Below are 16,841 nucleotides of genomic sequence, written 5' to 3' on the forward strand. Positions count from 1 at the left end.
CAGATGCATTTTTTGTGATTGTGGGTTTCAGTGCAGTTTCAATGAATGCAAGCTTCATGCTATGTTTGTTTTTGTTATGAGACTGCATTGCTTTGCTTAGAAAATAGCTATCAGTGCTTGTGCTAAAAAAATGGAATAAAAGTTTTAAACTAATTCCAAATATCTTTAATCATTGCAGAAGGAAGAAAACAGTAAACACAGAGAGCTTTGACCAGTGTTTTATGGTAACTGGGGAGAGAGGCAAGTAATGGGACACTGGGATGGCCACTGGGAGGGAATGGAGTCACTGGGAGGCAGGGATGCAGGGGGGGTGCTGATCTATTAGCTTGCCTTGGGCCCCATTTAACCATGATCCAGCTGTAGTTGTGATAGGTATTGAGCAAGATTTATATGCATCAACAAGGCATTCTGGATAATCAAAACAACTTATTTCTAGAATAGAACACATATTTGCTTACACTGTGGCTTCACTACTACATCACCACACATGTAAATTTTCAGGGAAAGCTGTTAACACCTGCAAGACATAGTTAATGGTGTGTCTTTCTAGAACATAAAGCATTCCTACTACTACAAATTGCAAGGAACTACAATTACTTATTCAAAAATGTAGGTAGTGAGGCATGGTGGGATCCTTGTTTCATAATGTTGTAGAAACAGTTTTGAGTTAAAAAAAAACAATTTACATCAAAAATGCATAATTTGGATTTATGTATGCTAAGGGGGCTATGTCCAACTCCAAAGGTTTGTTGCTTACACTTACTTAAAAATCCAGTCATTAGAAGCCCTGAAAAGCAAAGATTGAAGCCAAAAGATTTAAAATAGCACAACACAATCATTAAAATCAGGTGACTTCAACTACACCCTCTGAATGATTAGTAAGCCTTTTTAAGAGCACTACAAAAATATTTAGCACACTGAGTAAATAAAAAAAAAGTTTTGGAGATGATATGGGGAAGAAAGAAAACAAATATTCATATCTCTGGAATAATAGGGGTTCTGAAAGAAGTATAAATGGCAAACCCTTCAGCACAAACTATTTTTATAGTGCTACTATTCTTTAGGTTCTAGGTCTTAAACTGAATTTTATAAGTCACAGTAAACACAGCAACTATTACATTTGTAATATTTTGTAAACAACTTACAATATCTCAGCAACCACTCAAGTTACATACATATTGTTACTAGCATTTTATTCATCTGTCTGAGAGCTTTCATAAGAGGCTAAGTAGTTCTGTCTGTGTTACTTGCTTGTTGAGATATTTAGAAAAATGTGAACACTATAAATTAATATCACAAAACAACAATTAATATATATTTACCTGCACCAGACAGTGGTCAAATATTAATGCAGTTCAATTTGATATTGTATAAGCTTTAACACGAAATATCTTAAAACCTTGTACATAATATGGTTTTAAAATTGTTGAAGCAAATAAGGACAAGCAATATTTGACACTTAGAGGCATCAGTAGGAGTTACCTGCAGATGCACCTGGAGGCATCACTCGGATATAATGAATTGTAATCAACACAACTTTTTTTTTTACTGAAAGGTGGTAGCTTTAGCTCTTGTAAATATTGTTAATTGATAATGTTAAAGTATTTAACTGTTAACAACACAAAATAAAAAAAAATATAAAATAATAATGTACAGAAGCCATCAATTCTGTTCACTTAACTTATCCCATAATTTCTTTATCCTTTGACATTGTAGATTTTGTCTTCTTTCTCATTGCCACATTTTGAGCATACACAAGGTTTGCCCTTCAGTTAACAAATCTTGCTGTGGAATACCAGTCAAATTGCTTATTTATACCATCCTAAAATTAGTGTCATCTATTCCTTTCAATTTCTCTGGTACAACAGAAAATGTCATGTTTTCTCTGCATGTTTGTCTTCCAGCTCTACTGTTTTTGAAACAGTTGTTCTTGAAAAACATAGGCGGACAGTCCTTCATTCATTTCATCATAAGATTTATGCAGTTTTATCAGCTAAATAGCTATTGAAAGCTTATTCTATTCTTCTTAGCCTTTTGGCATATGACTCTATGCATTCCTTCAGTGTTTCACTCATTCTAAACACCCCTGAATGCATTTCATTTTATTGTCATCTAAAGTACTGGAAGCCATCTCCTGTACTGAAGCAGAAACTTGAATTATTTTTTGCTGAAGAGCTGCAAGGTTCTTCATCACCACATTTTTTCATCTCATTTTGTCCAAATTGATTTTCTATTATTTTCTCCATATTTTCTTCTTTGCTGGTATCCAAACAATATAGTAACTAACATGTAATTGAATTACATCCAGATTGTGAACTGTTACATTTTTTAACCCCACTTGAATTTTTCACGCTGGGAGAGTTCTAATTAGCACACTTTTCAGACTACAGCCACCTTGGAGTCCTTCATTTTAAAGATTCATTAACTGTTCTCCAGGACTTTTGTTTAACAATTGATCTGAATTTCAGTTATTTTGTAAACTGCTTAGTTATAAAATACTACAATAAAAGCTGACATGAGTTGATAAGCATTAATAATTAGTTTCATGACTTTGTCCATGATTTTGTCTCCATCACTGACAGGAAGGAAAGCTCCTGTTTTTTATTATTTTCTAAAATAATTTATTAACTGCTTTAGACTGGATATAAAGGGTTGGAAGGAAAAATGCAAAGATATGCAGTTGAGGGGTATAGAGCAAGTCTGTGAAAGTCATGACACTAAATTCAGTACATCAGTCAAAATGGGTGAGACTACTGTCAGCCAAATATCAGACACAAAACAGTTGTTATATGTGGGGGCAAGCCCACACAATACCCACAGAGGGGCTGTGTCACTTGTGCTTCATATGTACTATAGCTCTCTCAGAGGTCCACAAATGAGCTTGGGCAAAAGTACTCGCATCTTATCATTTTAATATATGATCCTTGGAGAATTGTAGAATGCCTGCGTCCAGAAGTCAATGGATTTTGGTTAGATACGTACAGGTTATGCTGTTGTGTAGATATGTCAAGATTACACTACAGTAAGCTTTCAGCAGGTTAGCAGAAGGATCAAAATGACTGATAAGAGAACAACAAGTATTGCATGTTACAGGGTCCCTGTATGTCTAAGGCTCCACAGGTCAATAAATTAGTTTTAGAGGTGATTCTTTTCCTCAGTGGCTACCAGTCTACAGAGCAGAATGCTAGCATTACATAACACATTCTTAATAAGTCAGCCACTGACCAGATTATGGGTGGTCCTAAATGTATATCATTACAGTAATCCAATACTAAAATCATAAATGATTAAACCAAGAATACTAGCTTTTTTATTTTTAATTTGTTAACCAGGTGAGTGGCCTGGCCTCACAGACCTTTTTCAGTTACAACTTGAGCCACAAGGCAATTGCAAACAATGCATAAATGGACTGAAAATATTTGCATAGATTTTGAACCAAGACACATGGAGTTCTTAAACAAAGATACGAAACAAACAAAGCTCAAATACAAAACTTTTCTGAGACACGAGTGTGAGATATATAGCTGCCTGACAAGTAAATGGCTAAAGAACAGTGGAAATATTTGGATAAACTGCAGATATGTATACCAGTGAGCAATAAATGGATGATGGTGGATTTTATTTTAAGTTTATTTCAACAAAGAGTTGAAATTAATAGATGAAGATAGCACATGGCTAGTCACTGTCATTTAAACAATTACATTTGGATTGCTTGTGGAGGTGAGATTTTTGCAGCTTGTGAAAATGAGGCAGATTATCAGTCCTTTTGACATTCTTGGACAATACATACAAAGGACAAGACTCAGTACCTGAGATGAGTATCAGACCACAGTCTGGACCAATATCATTTATTACCTTTGAATTAAGTATTGCAGATTAACTGAGTATTGAAGAACATTGAAACTGTGACATGACCTAATTGATATATAGTTACAAAATGGCCACAACCTCTTATTACAATCTTTATCACTTCTACATTCAAATGCAAACTTTTTTTTATTTATGGAATTGTGGACATCAGAAAGCACTAACTATAAACACTTCAACTCCTGCTAACTGTTCAGCTACAACGGATGGCACACGGGCACTACTTCTGTATGTTTAAGTGCAAAATATGTCTGCAGCTGCTGGACAGTGTCTGCAAAGAGAAGGAAGCACAGACTGTACTGTGTTTAACACCTTATAACAGCAGTGTATCTGCACAACAAATAATGCATAGGTAATGACATGCACAGAATACAAAGACATGGTAGCCCAGGAGAAAGTCTTATAAGCTGTCACTTCTGCCAGTGCAGGATTATCTACCATTTATCCCAGATTCATTAGGCAAGCGGTCAAGACAAATGCTTGGGTCATTACTTCATTTATGTTAAGGGTGGACAAAGAAGAGACCTTAAGACACATGGAACAACTGTGTTATCTAATCATTAGTAGTTTAGTCTGGCCAGTTACAGGACAGGTTTAAGGATGGAAGCTACTAAATTGTCTTTGTTGTGCAGTCTTGGGTTCAGTACCATTTTAAGTCGTATCTGTGAACCAGTGACTTTAGCCAAAATAACCCTCTAATAAAAGTCACCAATTATCTTATTACTTTGACTCTAATGACATGCCAACTGGAAAGCAGCACAGTTAAAACAGCCACAGAAAATCAGATCACATCTCCTCTCTCAAACTACATGCCATGAAGGGAAAAATGCAAAAGCTGAAGCTACTTGAAAGTTAGAATACCAAGAATTGGCAATAAAAATTACACATGATTTTATTTTAGGGGAAAAGGGGGGGGGTAATAAATATCCCTCGTACTCTCTCTCTCTGTTATCCCTCCCTCCCTCTCTCAGTTATTGGCCAAAATCAAGTTACTATTGTTTTTAAATGAAGACTGGCCATTCTTGCTTTAAATAAAGAAACAATGTTAAAGACATCAGCCATCACCTTCAGTAGTTAAAATATGTATAATGCTGTACAGAATGTGTAAGAGAAAAGAAAATATTGTGAAAAAAATCACTGAGAACACTCCTAGCTAAAATGTGCTGCTTTAACCAAGACTGTCTTATAATGTCTCTTAGTTGGGTGTGGACTAGAACTATGGAATGCTGATAGAAAATGGATGTCAGGGAACTGTGTGTTTATGTAGTTTTAATTTGCTACCTGTTTAGCCCTGCCCCATCCACCTAACAGCAGTTACAAACTACTCAAGCATCAGCAAAGAGTAATTATGCAACCAAAATTCCTTGTAACACAAGTAAGCATGTAGGATTCATCCAGTGAATCAAATGACATTCTTGTAAATACACCTCCACAGATGACTGAAAAAGGGGGGAACCACCCAGCTCAGACCATTAGCTTTCTCAGTCTCTCGATAACTGTGGAAACATGACAATAGAAATAAACAGTAAAAAAGACAGGAAATCGTCTCTAAAAAATTCTGTTATTCTCCTGAGGAATTCCAGACACCCTAAATCATGAAAAAAAAATGCAGCAATGTACTACAAGTTGATCACCTTAATATTTTACCTTTTTTTTTTGCTTAAAGAATTCTGCAATGTTTTGTAATTCCTTCACTACCAAGATAACTCAGACTGTGATCTCATGTGTATTTTGAACAGGGGTTGCCCTGCATATTATGTGGTCTGAAGTACTTAGTCACATAACTATTGATAAGTGGGGGTAGGAAGAGTCAGAATTTGTTCTATTACAAAAATGTTAATTGATTGCACTGCTATTAGTAACAGAAATTATTAAAATGAGAAGCACTGAGTTCATCCAAAATGGACAAATTGTTTCCAGAAAAGTTATTTCTCCTCTTGACCAGTGTTGTATGGTAGTAATCCTGCTGCCTTTTATGCAGTGCCATCATCAGCATTTCCCAGAATCATTTGCAGGTGACATCAGATCATGGATGCCACAGTGGCAAACTCAGACCTGCTACATGTATTCAAAATAAAATCATTTAGGCAAATATTTTCCTCAGAGGAAGGGGTGGCATAGCATTCAGAGTCAAGCTATTTAGTTTCATTCTTTAACAAAATTCTTTCTCAGTATTCTTGTCAACATCTAAACATTAAAATCTAGTGGTGTTTTTTAAAAGTCATAGAGGGCACAAACAAGGAGCACCTTCTTATTTATTTATTTTTTTGAGTAGAGAGAATTTAGATACTAGATCCCATATTGTTAGTGATAACGAATCTTTGCATAGCCTTATTTCAGTTACTTAATAAGGTATATATTCTTGAAAGGGTCTATCTTTTTGAGGAAAATCAGAAGTTAGTCAGTAAATCCAACAGGAGCAAGGCAAAATCTGAAATGGAAAATCATAAAGCTTTACCTCTTACCTAATCATAGCAGTTGAGAGAGATGTTTCTCAGAGCTACATCTATGTGCTGAGAACTTTAATCAATAAATAATCCATGACAGGTATACGGCTCAAGGCAGGATTTACTCACAACGAGACTAGCAGTGACTGACCTCTCAAACTAGAAGAGAGTGAACCTCACCATAAATCATATCCACTCTGCTACGGATCACTGTTGTTGTGCAGTTGTTGAGATTATTACTACTACTATACTACTATTACTACTATTAATATAAGTGGAAGAATGTTATCATTTATTGTAGATAGGTAATGAACTTTCTAAACTGGGATGAGGAGGGAATATTAAACTTAATTTCCCATCAAACTGTTCAGGGACCATTTTGTTTCTTAATTTCCCTAATTTGTAACAATATTGCATAATTTGAAATAATCAATTAGTAATTCATGTAATAATGCAGGTGACTGCAGTATGATTCCAGGATTATTTATTTATGCTACAAATTCAGTATCTATTACTTAGAGCCTCTGCTTAAGGGGTAGGTTTTTAGCTCATCACTGAGAAGCTTCTATTTCAGCTATATTATCCCAGTTTGTTTCTTTATGAAAAATAAGCCCTTTCTCCCTCAAATGATAAAAGGTAAATCTGCACAATACTCAAACTTTAAAGTCCTTGTATCAGATATCATGTCATTCAAAAGAAGAGTGTGTCGTATCACAGCCTTCCTTGTATATATTTTCACCCATTTTTGCTATTTTTCGACCTATGTACAGAAAGTAATTGTAGCAAATCTATAGGAAGTAAACTTTTTCTGGAAAAAATGCATATTGATAAAACAGTTTGCACCCATTTTATACATCATAATTCTGATTTAATGCCTGAAACAATGAAAAGGCTGTACAGGTTAAACCTTTAATAGTTGGTGTAGATAACAACAGCATGCTATTACACCTAGAGAGGAAGCATATCGGATCTACAAAATGAATTAATTGAAACCAAATATTCTTAATGGTCATCCTGAAATAACGATTGGCATGATTAATGGATGCTGTAATTCACAGTTTCTTATTACTCACGGAAAAGCAGTAACTAACAGTGGTCCTTAGTAAATTCTATGCACTGGTAAATGGATTACTAATTGATTACTGACAGACAATTATTGAATTAATTTAAAAAGTTAACAGAACAAAAGGTTTTACATCACTGTGCATTTCAAGAGCTGTAAGAAGCATGCAGCTCTAATGTCTGACATTACTGACTGACTATAATCTTCATTGATTTATCAGAAATTCAAAGGGTTTATGACAGGCAGGGCAAATTATGAGGTAAAATTAGTGATGGTTGAGTGGTATGGCTTTTGCTAAGGTATATCTGTGGTGTAGGTAGGCAAAAATAAAGTATCTTGTTTGAGTCTGTTTGTGGAATGCACTTTTTGTTTTGAAAATGATTAGTTTGGAGGTACCTACCTACCAGTGTGCTTGGAGAATGTAAAGGCATATCAGTATGTGCCACTTGTGCAGCATAAGTTGTGATTGGAAAAGGGCTGGTGTGCCAGTATACTTACCCAGTTACCAAACTAAATAAAATAAAATAAAACGTGACATTCTAGTGTTTCAGAAAATATAGATCCCTATTCTGTAAGCCATTGGAACATAAAAGGCAGTAAATACAACAGTAACAACAGATTCTATTATGTCATACAGAGGGCATTATTACCTTGTTAGAGTAAAGTGTAACAACTTTTAAGCTAAAAATAAGAGCAGCTTGGGGAGAAATGCTTAGAAATTATTTCCTAAAAAAAACGACAATAGGATACTGTCAGGCATACATTTATTGCCTAAGAGACCTACTGAATGCGTACTTCTCCTTATAGAAATGTTGCAGGTTCCAGAAAACCACAAATTTTACGAGGAACAGACGGAAATGTCATAATATGAGGCACGGTAACCCAAATATTTTTGCAGTCGCAATTTTTTTTTTTTTTTTTTTTTTTGCTGGACCACTTATTACCAGGTGCCATCTACCTGTGCACCTTTTGAACTCCGAAAATCTGCGTTTAATTAAACGTTGCGTTTGGGCCGCAGTAAGTAAACGCAAGGTGCACGCCCAAAACGAGCAATGTATAATGCATTGAGGAAAGGTTGCGAGTATCTTACCACCTACTCCCACCATCGCCCCAGTAAAGCTAGGAGTGGTAGGAGAGGGTGCACTTCTGCCGACTGTTTCCATTCTGTCAACAGTGAAAAACAGCATGCAGCCTGCAAGAGGTAACAACTAATTGTAAAAAAATATTACCCCCAGCCACATAACAGTTTTGTCATATTTGCTGCTTTAGAATGCATATGGAAAAACCACAAATGACACCGTTTACTAACGTGACAAGAACGGTCCAGAATTATATTAATATTTATAATGGAATTGCAATGCTCCTTGTACATGAAGGCCAAGACTAGTAATAAACAGAAAATCTTAGCCATCCAAAAATCAGTCCCCTAAGCAAGAACAGACTGCTTTGTCAAGGCGTATAGTTTCGAAAGACCTCTCCGAATGAGACATACACAGACATAGTGCTGTCTGGGAGAATATTGCTCCAAATTCAACCTTATGAGGAAAGAAATGTCAAGCAGGTGTCCGATATTTGGGGATGTCCCAAAACCAGTTGCTCCTGAAAAAATCAAGTTGCATAACCCAGAACACGAAAGGTCGCCTGCTGCCACCTCCCATCTTTGCAGGCGTCTTGTCTCTTTTCCTCATCTTTTGTTCCATCCCCAAGCAGTCCCTGTAGATGGATCAGCTCTGAAGGGGTTAAAGAACTCGGGCGCGTGTTTGTGTGTTTCATGTGTGCAGTCGGGTGCTGCTGCTGCAGGGGCAGGCATTTCTCTTATAATAATCTGCTAGCAAAAGCATTTTCCTGGACACGGGCGACTGGTTTACATATTTACTTTCAACTGCAGGTTTTTCCCCGTATACTGATTTAAGAATTCACCTTTGCATCGAGTTGCAACTGCGTCTTGCAGAATTTGCTGTTTTTCCCATCGTCTGTCTACCAAAAAGCTTCTTCCGGGTCAGGAATAAAGAAAAGCGAGCTATAATCAGACAGCATTAGCAGGTCTGCAGCATGGGGGTGTACACTGAAGGAGCACCGTGAAAAGCAAAAACAAATGTCGAGAGGACGATCCGAATGACTGCATCGGACATATCTGTTGGATACAGTAACATCTGGACAGAAACGGGGAAAAGCATGGAACCAGACATAACAGTATAAAAGCTACAGCAATGGAACAGAAGGCTGGGCTTCAGCAGGGGCTGGTAGCGACCTCAGCTTCCCGATCCAGAGATGGCAGCTCATTCAGGGGCATGGGCAGCCCCTCCGCCGTTGGCGGGGGCAGGAGAGACCCCGGCTTGCCCCCTAGTGGAGGGGCAGAAGTGCTCATCAGGGATGCTCAAGGCTATCATCACCACCATCCTCATCCTGCATCTACTGAACCAGACGAGTTGATCCACCGAGCCCTTGAGTTCAAGAGTCAGGGAGCCCAGTGCTACAAGGACAAGAAGTTCCGAGAGGCCATTGGCAAGTACCACCGAGCACTGCTGGAGCTGAAGGGTCTACCGGGGTACGGGGAACACGATTCTGGTGCAGCCACTTCATCCTCTTTGTCTGCAAAAGTTAAAATGACCCAAGAACAGGAGAAGGTGGTGGAAAATGTGGAGATCGAATGTTATAATGGTCTGACAGGTAAGGTTTTGTGAGTGTGACTGTTTCTTCGTTTGACTGTGGCAATGCTGGGGTATTATTGCTGATCTATATTTTTACAACACTACTGACAATCTCTTCCTTGTGTTTACTTTTGTCAATGTTACAATCTATACTACTTAGTTTTAATTAACATCTAATGTTAAATTTTAGTAAATCTGAAAATAAATTCTGAACTCTCTGGTTACTGAAACTTCAGTCCAATGGTTAGTGTGGTTTGAAGACATTCCTAACATTTGGGGAGATTGTCTTGCATTTTGTATTGTACTAGGATCACTGCAAAGCATTTGTGAATAATTGCTGGAAGGACACACAACCATGTTACATGACTGAGTGAGGAAAGCCAGGAACTGGCATGTCTTCTCTTGCTTTCCCCAGATGGCATCCGTGTTATTAATAGCTGCACAGACTGAATTTTCCATAAAGGATGCAGATTAGGGTCTGCGTAGTAGCTTGTTATTATACTGTCCTGTGCTTTATAGAGGTGAAGGATTGTTCCTTAAACTAGACTAGTGGACGCTTTTAGTTTAATCATTAGCTGGGTTGTCAGATTCCATAGTATTAGCAGAGTTTTGTAACCTTGGTTAAGAGGTTTTACACAACATGCATCACGAGCACCTGCACCAGGGAATAAAGAACATCGCCCAGTGCAGACTTGTTGACAAGCGAAACCCTTGCTAGCTTGCAGAGGATAACAAGCTTGAGAAGTTGGGAGGAGACAATTCTGTCTCACTAGTAGCTTATGTTACAGGCAGCATCTTGCATGCTGAACATTTCATCTCCTAAAGGTAGGACAGACCCTATCAAAACTGCAAAGCGTCCTGCAAAATGTGGGACATATTATTTTTTTAACTCTTGAGCCCTATAGTTTTAATCTTGGAACAGTTTTAGAATGTTTTTGAAGGCAGATAGTTGTTTTTCACAATGTTTGCATTTGTGTGGCTGTAGGTTTCACTGCATGAGGTTGGGATGCTTGAATTCAAAGGCTGTCAGTCCTGGCTGTAGACCATCTTTCTGTGTGGAACTAGTGTGCACAAAGTAAAATAGGGACATTTTACAATGTGGAACACTGGGAAAACAGTAACCCACAACTGGATCACTTCACCTAAATAATGTGCTGGGTGCTGCCTTTCATTAAGACAGTGTTGCAGAATTGATTTACTGACTTAATGTTTTAAGTTTTATATGTTGATATATTGGCTGCACGGAAGGAAACATTTCATAGTTTTACATGTTACCTGGTATGATAAAAGTAGAAAGAACACTTTTTGTTTTTGCTGTAGTCATTTGTATTTGTTGAAGAGAACAGTCCCACAGCCCCTAACAGGAATTTGTCTTTCTTTTTCGTAGTGTTAATGGTAGTAATGAAATTGAATAAACAGAAAATAAGTTACTGTATCCCTCCCCCAAACAGTAAGAGTTATGTACTTTTTTGTACTGGTGTTTGAATTAAAATTCTTAAATTAGCAACTCTATAACAGTTCTAGAAGCTTAACCTTAAATCTGATACTTCGTCAAACAATGCACCTTGCCTGTATACTGTACTTATCATTTCTAACAATGTTTATGACTTCCCCTAGTAAATCCATCAGAACACATGTTTTCATTTGATTTTTATTTAAATGTACATTTGTCTCTATACAGTGCTCTGGATGTCAGAAATAAACTTAGCTGCTGGCCTCCCAGGAGCCAACACTGCAGAGCAATCACTTTGCTGGGTTGGCTTTCCCTTGCTGACAGTCACCCTCTCTCTCTCTCTCTCTCTGTCTCTCGCTTTCTCTCTTTCTCTCAGCTATCACCCAAGTTCCTCCTCAGTGGGCATGCTCTGTACACTATGGACTGGCTGTCCTCCTCAATGGGCATGCTCTGTACACTATGGACTGGCTTACTGATGTCTGCTTGATGTAGTCTTGAGCTGTTCTGCCATCATAGACTGAATAACTGAAGCCTTGCCATAAAGATTTTGCTTCACTCTACGGCCTTATCAGCAGTATTATTTGTTTGGTTAAATGTGTCCAAGTTGCGGAGTAATGTAAGTTTTAATTGTATGCCTCCATAGTACTGTCCCTGATTCCTGTTCAGAATCATGATGATAGTAACCCCAAACCACAGGTGATCAAACAAATTTGGCTTAAAAGTGAACACTGCACAAACTTAACTGTATTAGCAGAAAGACTGCATTTTTGCAGGAGCAATCCCCATGTGCACCCCTTCATACTGTCTAATCCTAGTTCTCATACCTTTGTGAGAAGTCTTTCATTTCTTGTGTGACCTTGAAGTTGTGTTGTGCATTTTGACTTTATACAGATTCCATACATTTTCATCAATTGTCTGTGGTGTGGCTAATCATTGTTAAGATTCTAAATGTGATCCCAGTACACTACTACACATGATTTATTTTGGAGGTGGAGCCTGGTTCCACTGCTGATCTCTGGGCACTCATCTCATCCCCCTATATTTCTTTGTTTTTTTTCATTAGGAAAAGAAAGGTATTTGGAACTGTCACACTATGCATGGATCTGAATATTTTTCTTTAGTTACACTGTGCATAGTACAAGACTTATGTTCCATACATTGAGCACCCTGCATTGTAATGTCGCACAAAGCCTAGACTCAAGCTGCATCATCCATGAGCTACCCCTTCACACCATCCACTGTGGCTGAAACCAACGTTATGCATTCAAGGGATGAGATGTCTTGTGGCCCTTTGCCCCTTCCCCAACTAGCTGCCTGATTTGTAGATGACTAGTTGCATGTTTGAGCTGTGTCACAGGTAGAGCAACCCCCTTCTGTTGCATCAAGCTGGCAAGCATAAACTCGGTATTCTCCTACCTTTACTTCCCTCTACCTTCCAACTTTCTTTCTCTGTTTTCCACCTGCCAAGTCATTGCCTTAAGCTCCTCACTCCTGCACTTCAGTTTTCATCTTCTTACTTTCCCATCCCATTTTTAAGCAAGCCACCTATTTAGTTTGTTCTTATAGTTACTCTGTGCAATGCTGCATATAACTCTTATGTAATCTGGAAGCTTATTCCAGTCTGATGTCCTTCTCTTCTTTTCCAGAGGACCTTTTTCTGGATATCAATATACACTCACCAAATACAGGACTACCAGACTTCTGCGATGGTTGGGAGTTGCATTTTTTATTTGAATTTTAGCCATTTCACCCATATTAGTGTAACGGCAGAGATGGTGATATTATGTAAGGGGATTATGAGGGCAAAGACCCCCACACACATACTGAAGGTTCAGGAGCACAGCTTTCCATTACACTAAAAGAAATGATTTTAATTTTCAGTAAAGCTCCATACACTCACATGCATCTGTAAGTGTACATGCTTGCACATAGCCACACCAACGCATATGTGCGCACATGCAAGTATATGGTACTTTGTCAAAAAACAAAAAAAGTCTATTACATATATTTATATTAACAGAATGAATATAAAACTGCATTTTCTTTAAATTTCCATCTGCAGTACTCACTGTAGTTTAATTTTTTTTTTTTTTTTTGCATTTTACTGCTCTCTTATGCCAACTGTTCTTTCATATGGATTATTGATGAACATCTGCTAGGGGCTTGCTAGAGTGTACAAACACTATATAAACATGATTGTCTGTATCTGTTGGCATAATTAATTTTTTAAACACAGGAAGCTCACGTAGTGTGGTGGGAGACAATAAAAATAAACAATTTTAAATACAAATAAATAATAAAAATAATTTCTTTCAAATTTTAATAAAACCAAAGTTAAGTGCGATATTTATAGCTTCATTTTTTTTTCTTTCTTTCTTTTTTTTTTTTTTTGGGGGGGATTTCTTGTGATATGCATGGCTGTTTTTCTTATTGAGAAACTGTTCTGAAGACATTACCTGGCTGTTTGAAAGAAGCAGTAGTCAAAAGAAACAGAGATTTGAAAGAAATTATTTTTATTGTCTCCCACCACAATACATGAGCTCCCTGTGTTTGTTGAGTTTTCTTCTGAGCTACATGGACACATGCCCGGCCTTGGTATCTGTAATTATTTTTTTATTGACTGGGTTATCCATCTGCGATGAGGTAAGAACCCAAGGAAGAAAGCTCCTTTACTTTACTTTACTTTAAAGGTACAACTTAAACTAATATCTGTAATATATTATAGAATATTAAACATAACAGAGCAACATCACTGTTCAGTAGGTAAGTGATGTTTGGTCAGAACATATACTCTATGCAGAAAATATAAAGGTGATGCAAAGATGTGTGAATGAATCAAAAATAACACAACATTCATAATTATATGCCTGCCTCTCAAATACCAGTTTTTGGTTGTATATTAGAGCAGCTGGTTCGTATATAGTAATTTTTCTCTTATTACTGAATCTGTCACCTAACAACTATCATTCAATATGTACAACATTGTATAAGAAACATTATCTCTTTTGTGATATATTAGGAATATTAATTATGTGTTACATTCTTTAAGTCTTAAATGCTTTCACTTTATTTGCGGTTTGTTAGCTGGATTTGACCTTCTTGGCAAAGGCCAGAAAAGTTCCAGAAAGTTTAGACATTTAATCACATACATCAGCTATATTTGAAATGAATAACAGCAGTTTTCCATGCAGTGAACAATCTGGAGTTTTGATATATTTGACTACAGTCATATTAGATACACAAAAGAAAACATTAGCCCAAAGATCAGCTGTAGATGTAGCAGACATATAAAACACTATGGCAGTGTTATCTTTTTGGGATAGGCACTTTTGAAGAAACATGTACCGAATGAAGTGAATATGTGAGAGACCGTGGCTGCAGATTGCTAAGACCTTACGTTCTCAAAGTACTTGTTGAAGTTTATAGATCATTAAAAGCTTTTGCTGACCTAAGAGGCAACTGTGGTAAGGTGAAAACCTGAACTGGGTGCTGTCAATATAGCTGTACATTGAAAAAAAAACCATGAAAAACAAGAATGTTTAAAAATGATAAAGTGAAACCACAGACCAGTGAAGAGACAGAACACTACTCAGTACTAAAAGTGACATATACCAGTAGATCACAATAAACTTTGTCTATCATTATAAATGTAATTACATTCCTAAGCAGTCCAAACCTGCTACTACTTAGAAAAATACATCAGTCAAAGTTAAACACCTGCTGAATCCTAGTAAAACTAAACCTATACATTGTATCCATTACCTCACTAACAATAAAACATGCAGACAGGATTGCATGCAACTTTGGTGCAAGATTCTGAATTTAAACAGTGCCATATAAAATTAAAATGTACTTTAAAATAATCAACCCAGCATTACCGACACATTTGCACTAAGAATTCATTTTAAAGTAATGCAAACAAGCACAAATACTTCAAAAATATTAAACAAAAAAGTCAACATGGGGGCTTTCCACGACACCTCCTTGCTTGTATAAGCTAACTCCACAGTTGCACAGTGACATCTTGTCAAAACAGTGAGCCCAATTTCAAAAGACCTGCTATCAGTGTAAGTGAAGACTTGTTACCAACTCTAATGGGTGATTATCACCAACATCTGTTGCTTTAACTGCAGTAACCATGCTTGGAATTCAACATTTTTATTGCAGGCACTACATTATTAAGATGAAGCAAGTTTTACTACTTTAGTATGCTATGCAGGCTGTTCATGTACAAGATTTTATGTTTTCAGCAGCATTCTTCTGCCCAGATGATGAGGTTTGCTACCCACTATAGGTCCCTGAGTTAATTTCTATAAGCAGTATATAGGTGTGCATGTGTAATATCTTTCATAATGAAATTTGCACTTATAGCTCAGTTTCAATAAGAGGGAACTAGTTTTATTCCAGTTTGTCTCCATTTTAAGAGCAAGCAGACCCCAGCATGGAGGTTGACCATGGGAGACGTGACCATATTCACCCTCTTGGGCAGGTATCCCTAATTTGTTCTCCCCTAAGATAAGGTGGGCTAAGAGTAGTGCAACAGGTGCTAGCATTTCAAAAGCCATTTGGTCAATTTGGACATCCAGGCATGATGGACAACATTATGTAAAAAGTGGGAATTTTCAGGGAAGAGTTAGTATTAAAAGGTATGGAGTTCAGCTTGACCATGGCAGGTGAAAATGCCAGCTTAGTCCTCAGGTAGGCAGAATCAGCCTGGTGTTTGCTTTAATAGTCCGATAAAGAACACTCATTAACTGGCAGCATTATTTATTAGGGAGCTCTTAGCAGCAGGATAGGAGATGGGGGTGGTTACCACAATGTAGCATGTAGTCACAGACTAGCAATGTTGCAGTAGAGGCCACCTCAAACTTCATGGTTCAGATGTTACAGACAGTAGTGATTAACGTGTGCCATAAAATTAGAAAATGGTCTTACACTGCATGGTTCAAATGTATAACGCAAACTTCAAACTGTAAAACTGGCAGTTTGCAAGAAGCAGATAAACAACAACAGTTAACACTGATTAGAAAACCTTGTCCAAAACTGGGCTGCTTGGCTTTTGTGTGGATGATTTTCTGTCAATTCTTTCCCATTAAATCAAAGCATTTTTTTAAATGAGTCTCTACATTTTATCTTTATCCACTTTTAAGTGTGATGTTTCTCACTACATTATGAAAAAAGTAAAATATACAATGTACATTTTAAATCTGATTGAATTTTATATTATAGTAATGATGTAGAGGCACTAATGATTTGTGCCTTTGAGACAGTTTTTCCCAGGGACAGGGGAGTCAGAGTGCACTACAGAGTATCTCATATATTCGTATTTCTTTATAACTCCAATTTTTTGCTTGAACCAG

At 37.1% G+C, this 16,841-nt stretch overlaps 1 protein-coding gene across 1 annotated transcript in view; it reads left to right on the forward strand.

Annotated features, from left to right (window-relative positions):
• The first annotated feature begins 8,318 nt into the window (after window positions 1-8,318).
• TTC9 (tetratricopeptide repeat domain 9) overlaps window positions 8,319-16,841 on the forward strand; it is a 664,779-nt gene continuing 656,256 nt past the window's right edge. The window contains exon 1 of the mRNA XM_044073970.1: window positions 8,319-10,047. Within this exon, the coding sequence (XP_043929905.1) occupies window positions 9,588-10,047 (460 nt within the window). The 5' untranslated portion in view covers window positions 8,319-9,587. The remainder of the gene's footprint in view (window positions 10,048-16,841) is intronic.

This window comes from Protopterus annectens, chromosome 6.part0 (assembly GCF_019279795.1).
Source record: "Protopterus annectens isolate FY-2018-M chromosome 6.part0, PAN1.0, whole genome shotgun sequence".
In the NCBI taxonomy this organism is placed as follows: domain Eukaryota; kingdom Metazoa; phylum Chordata; order Ceratodontiformes; family Protopteridae; genus Protopterus; species Protopterus annectens.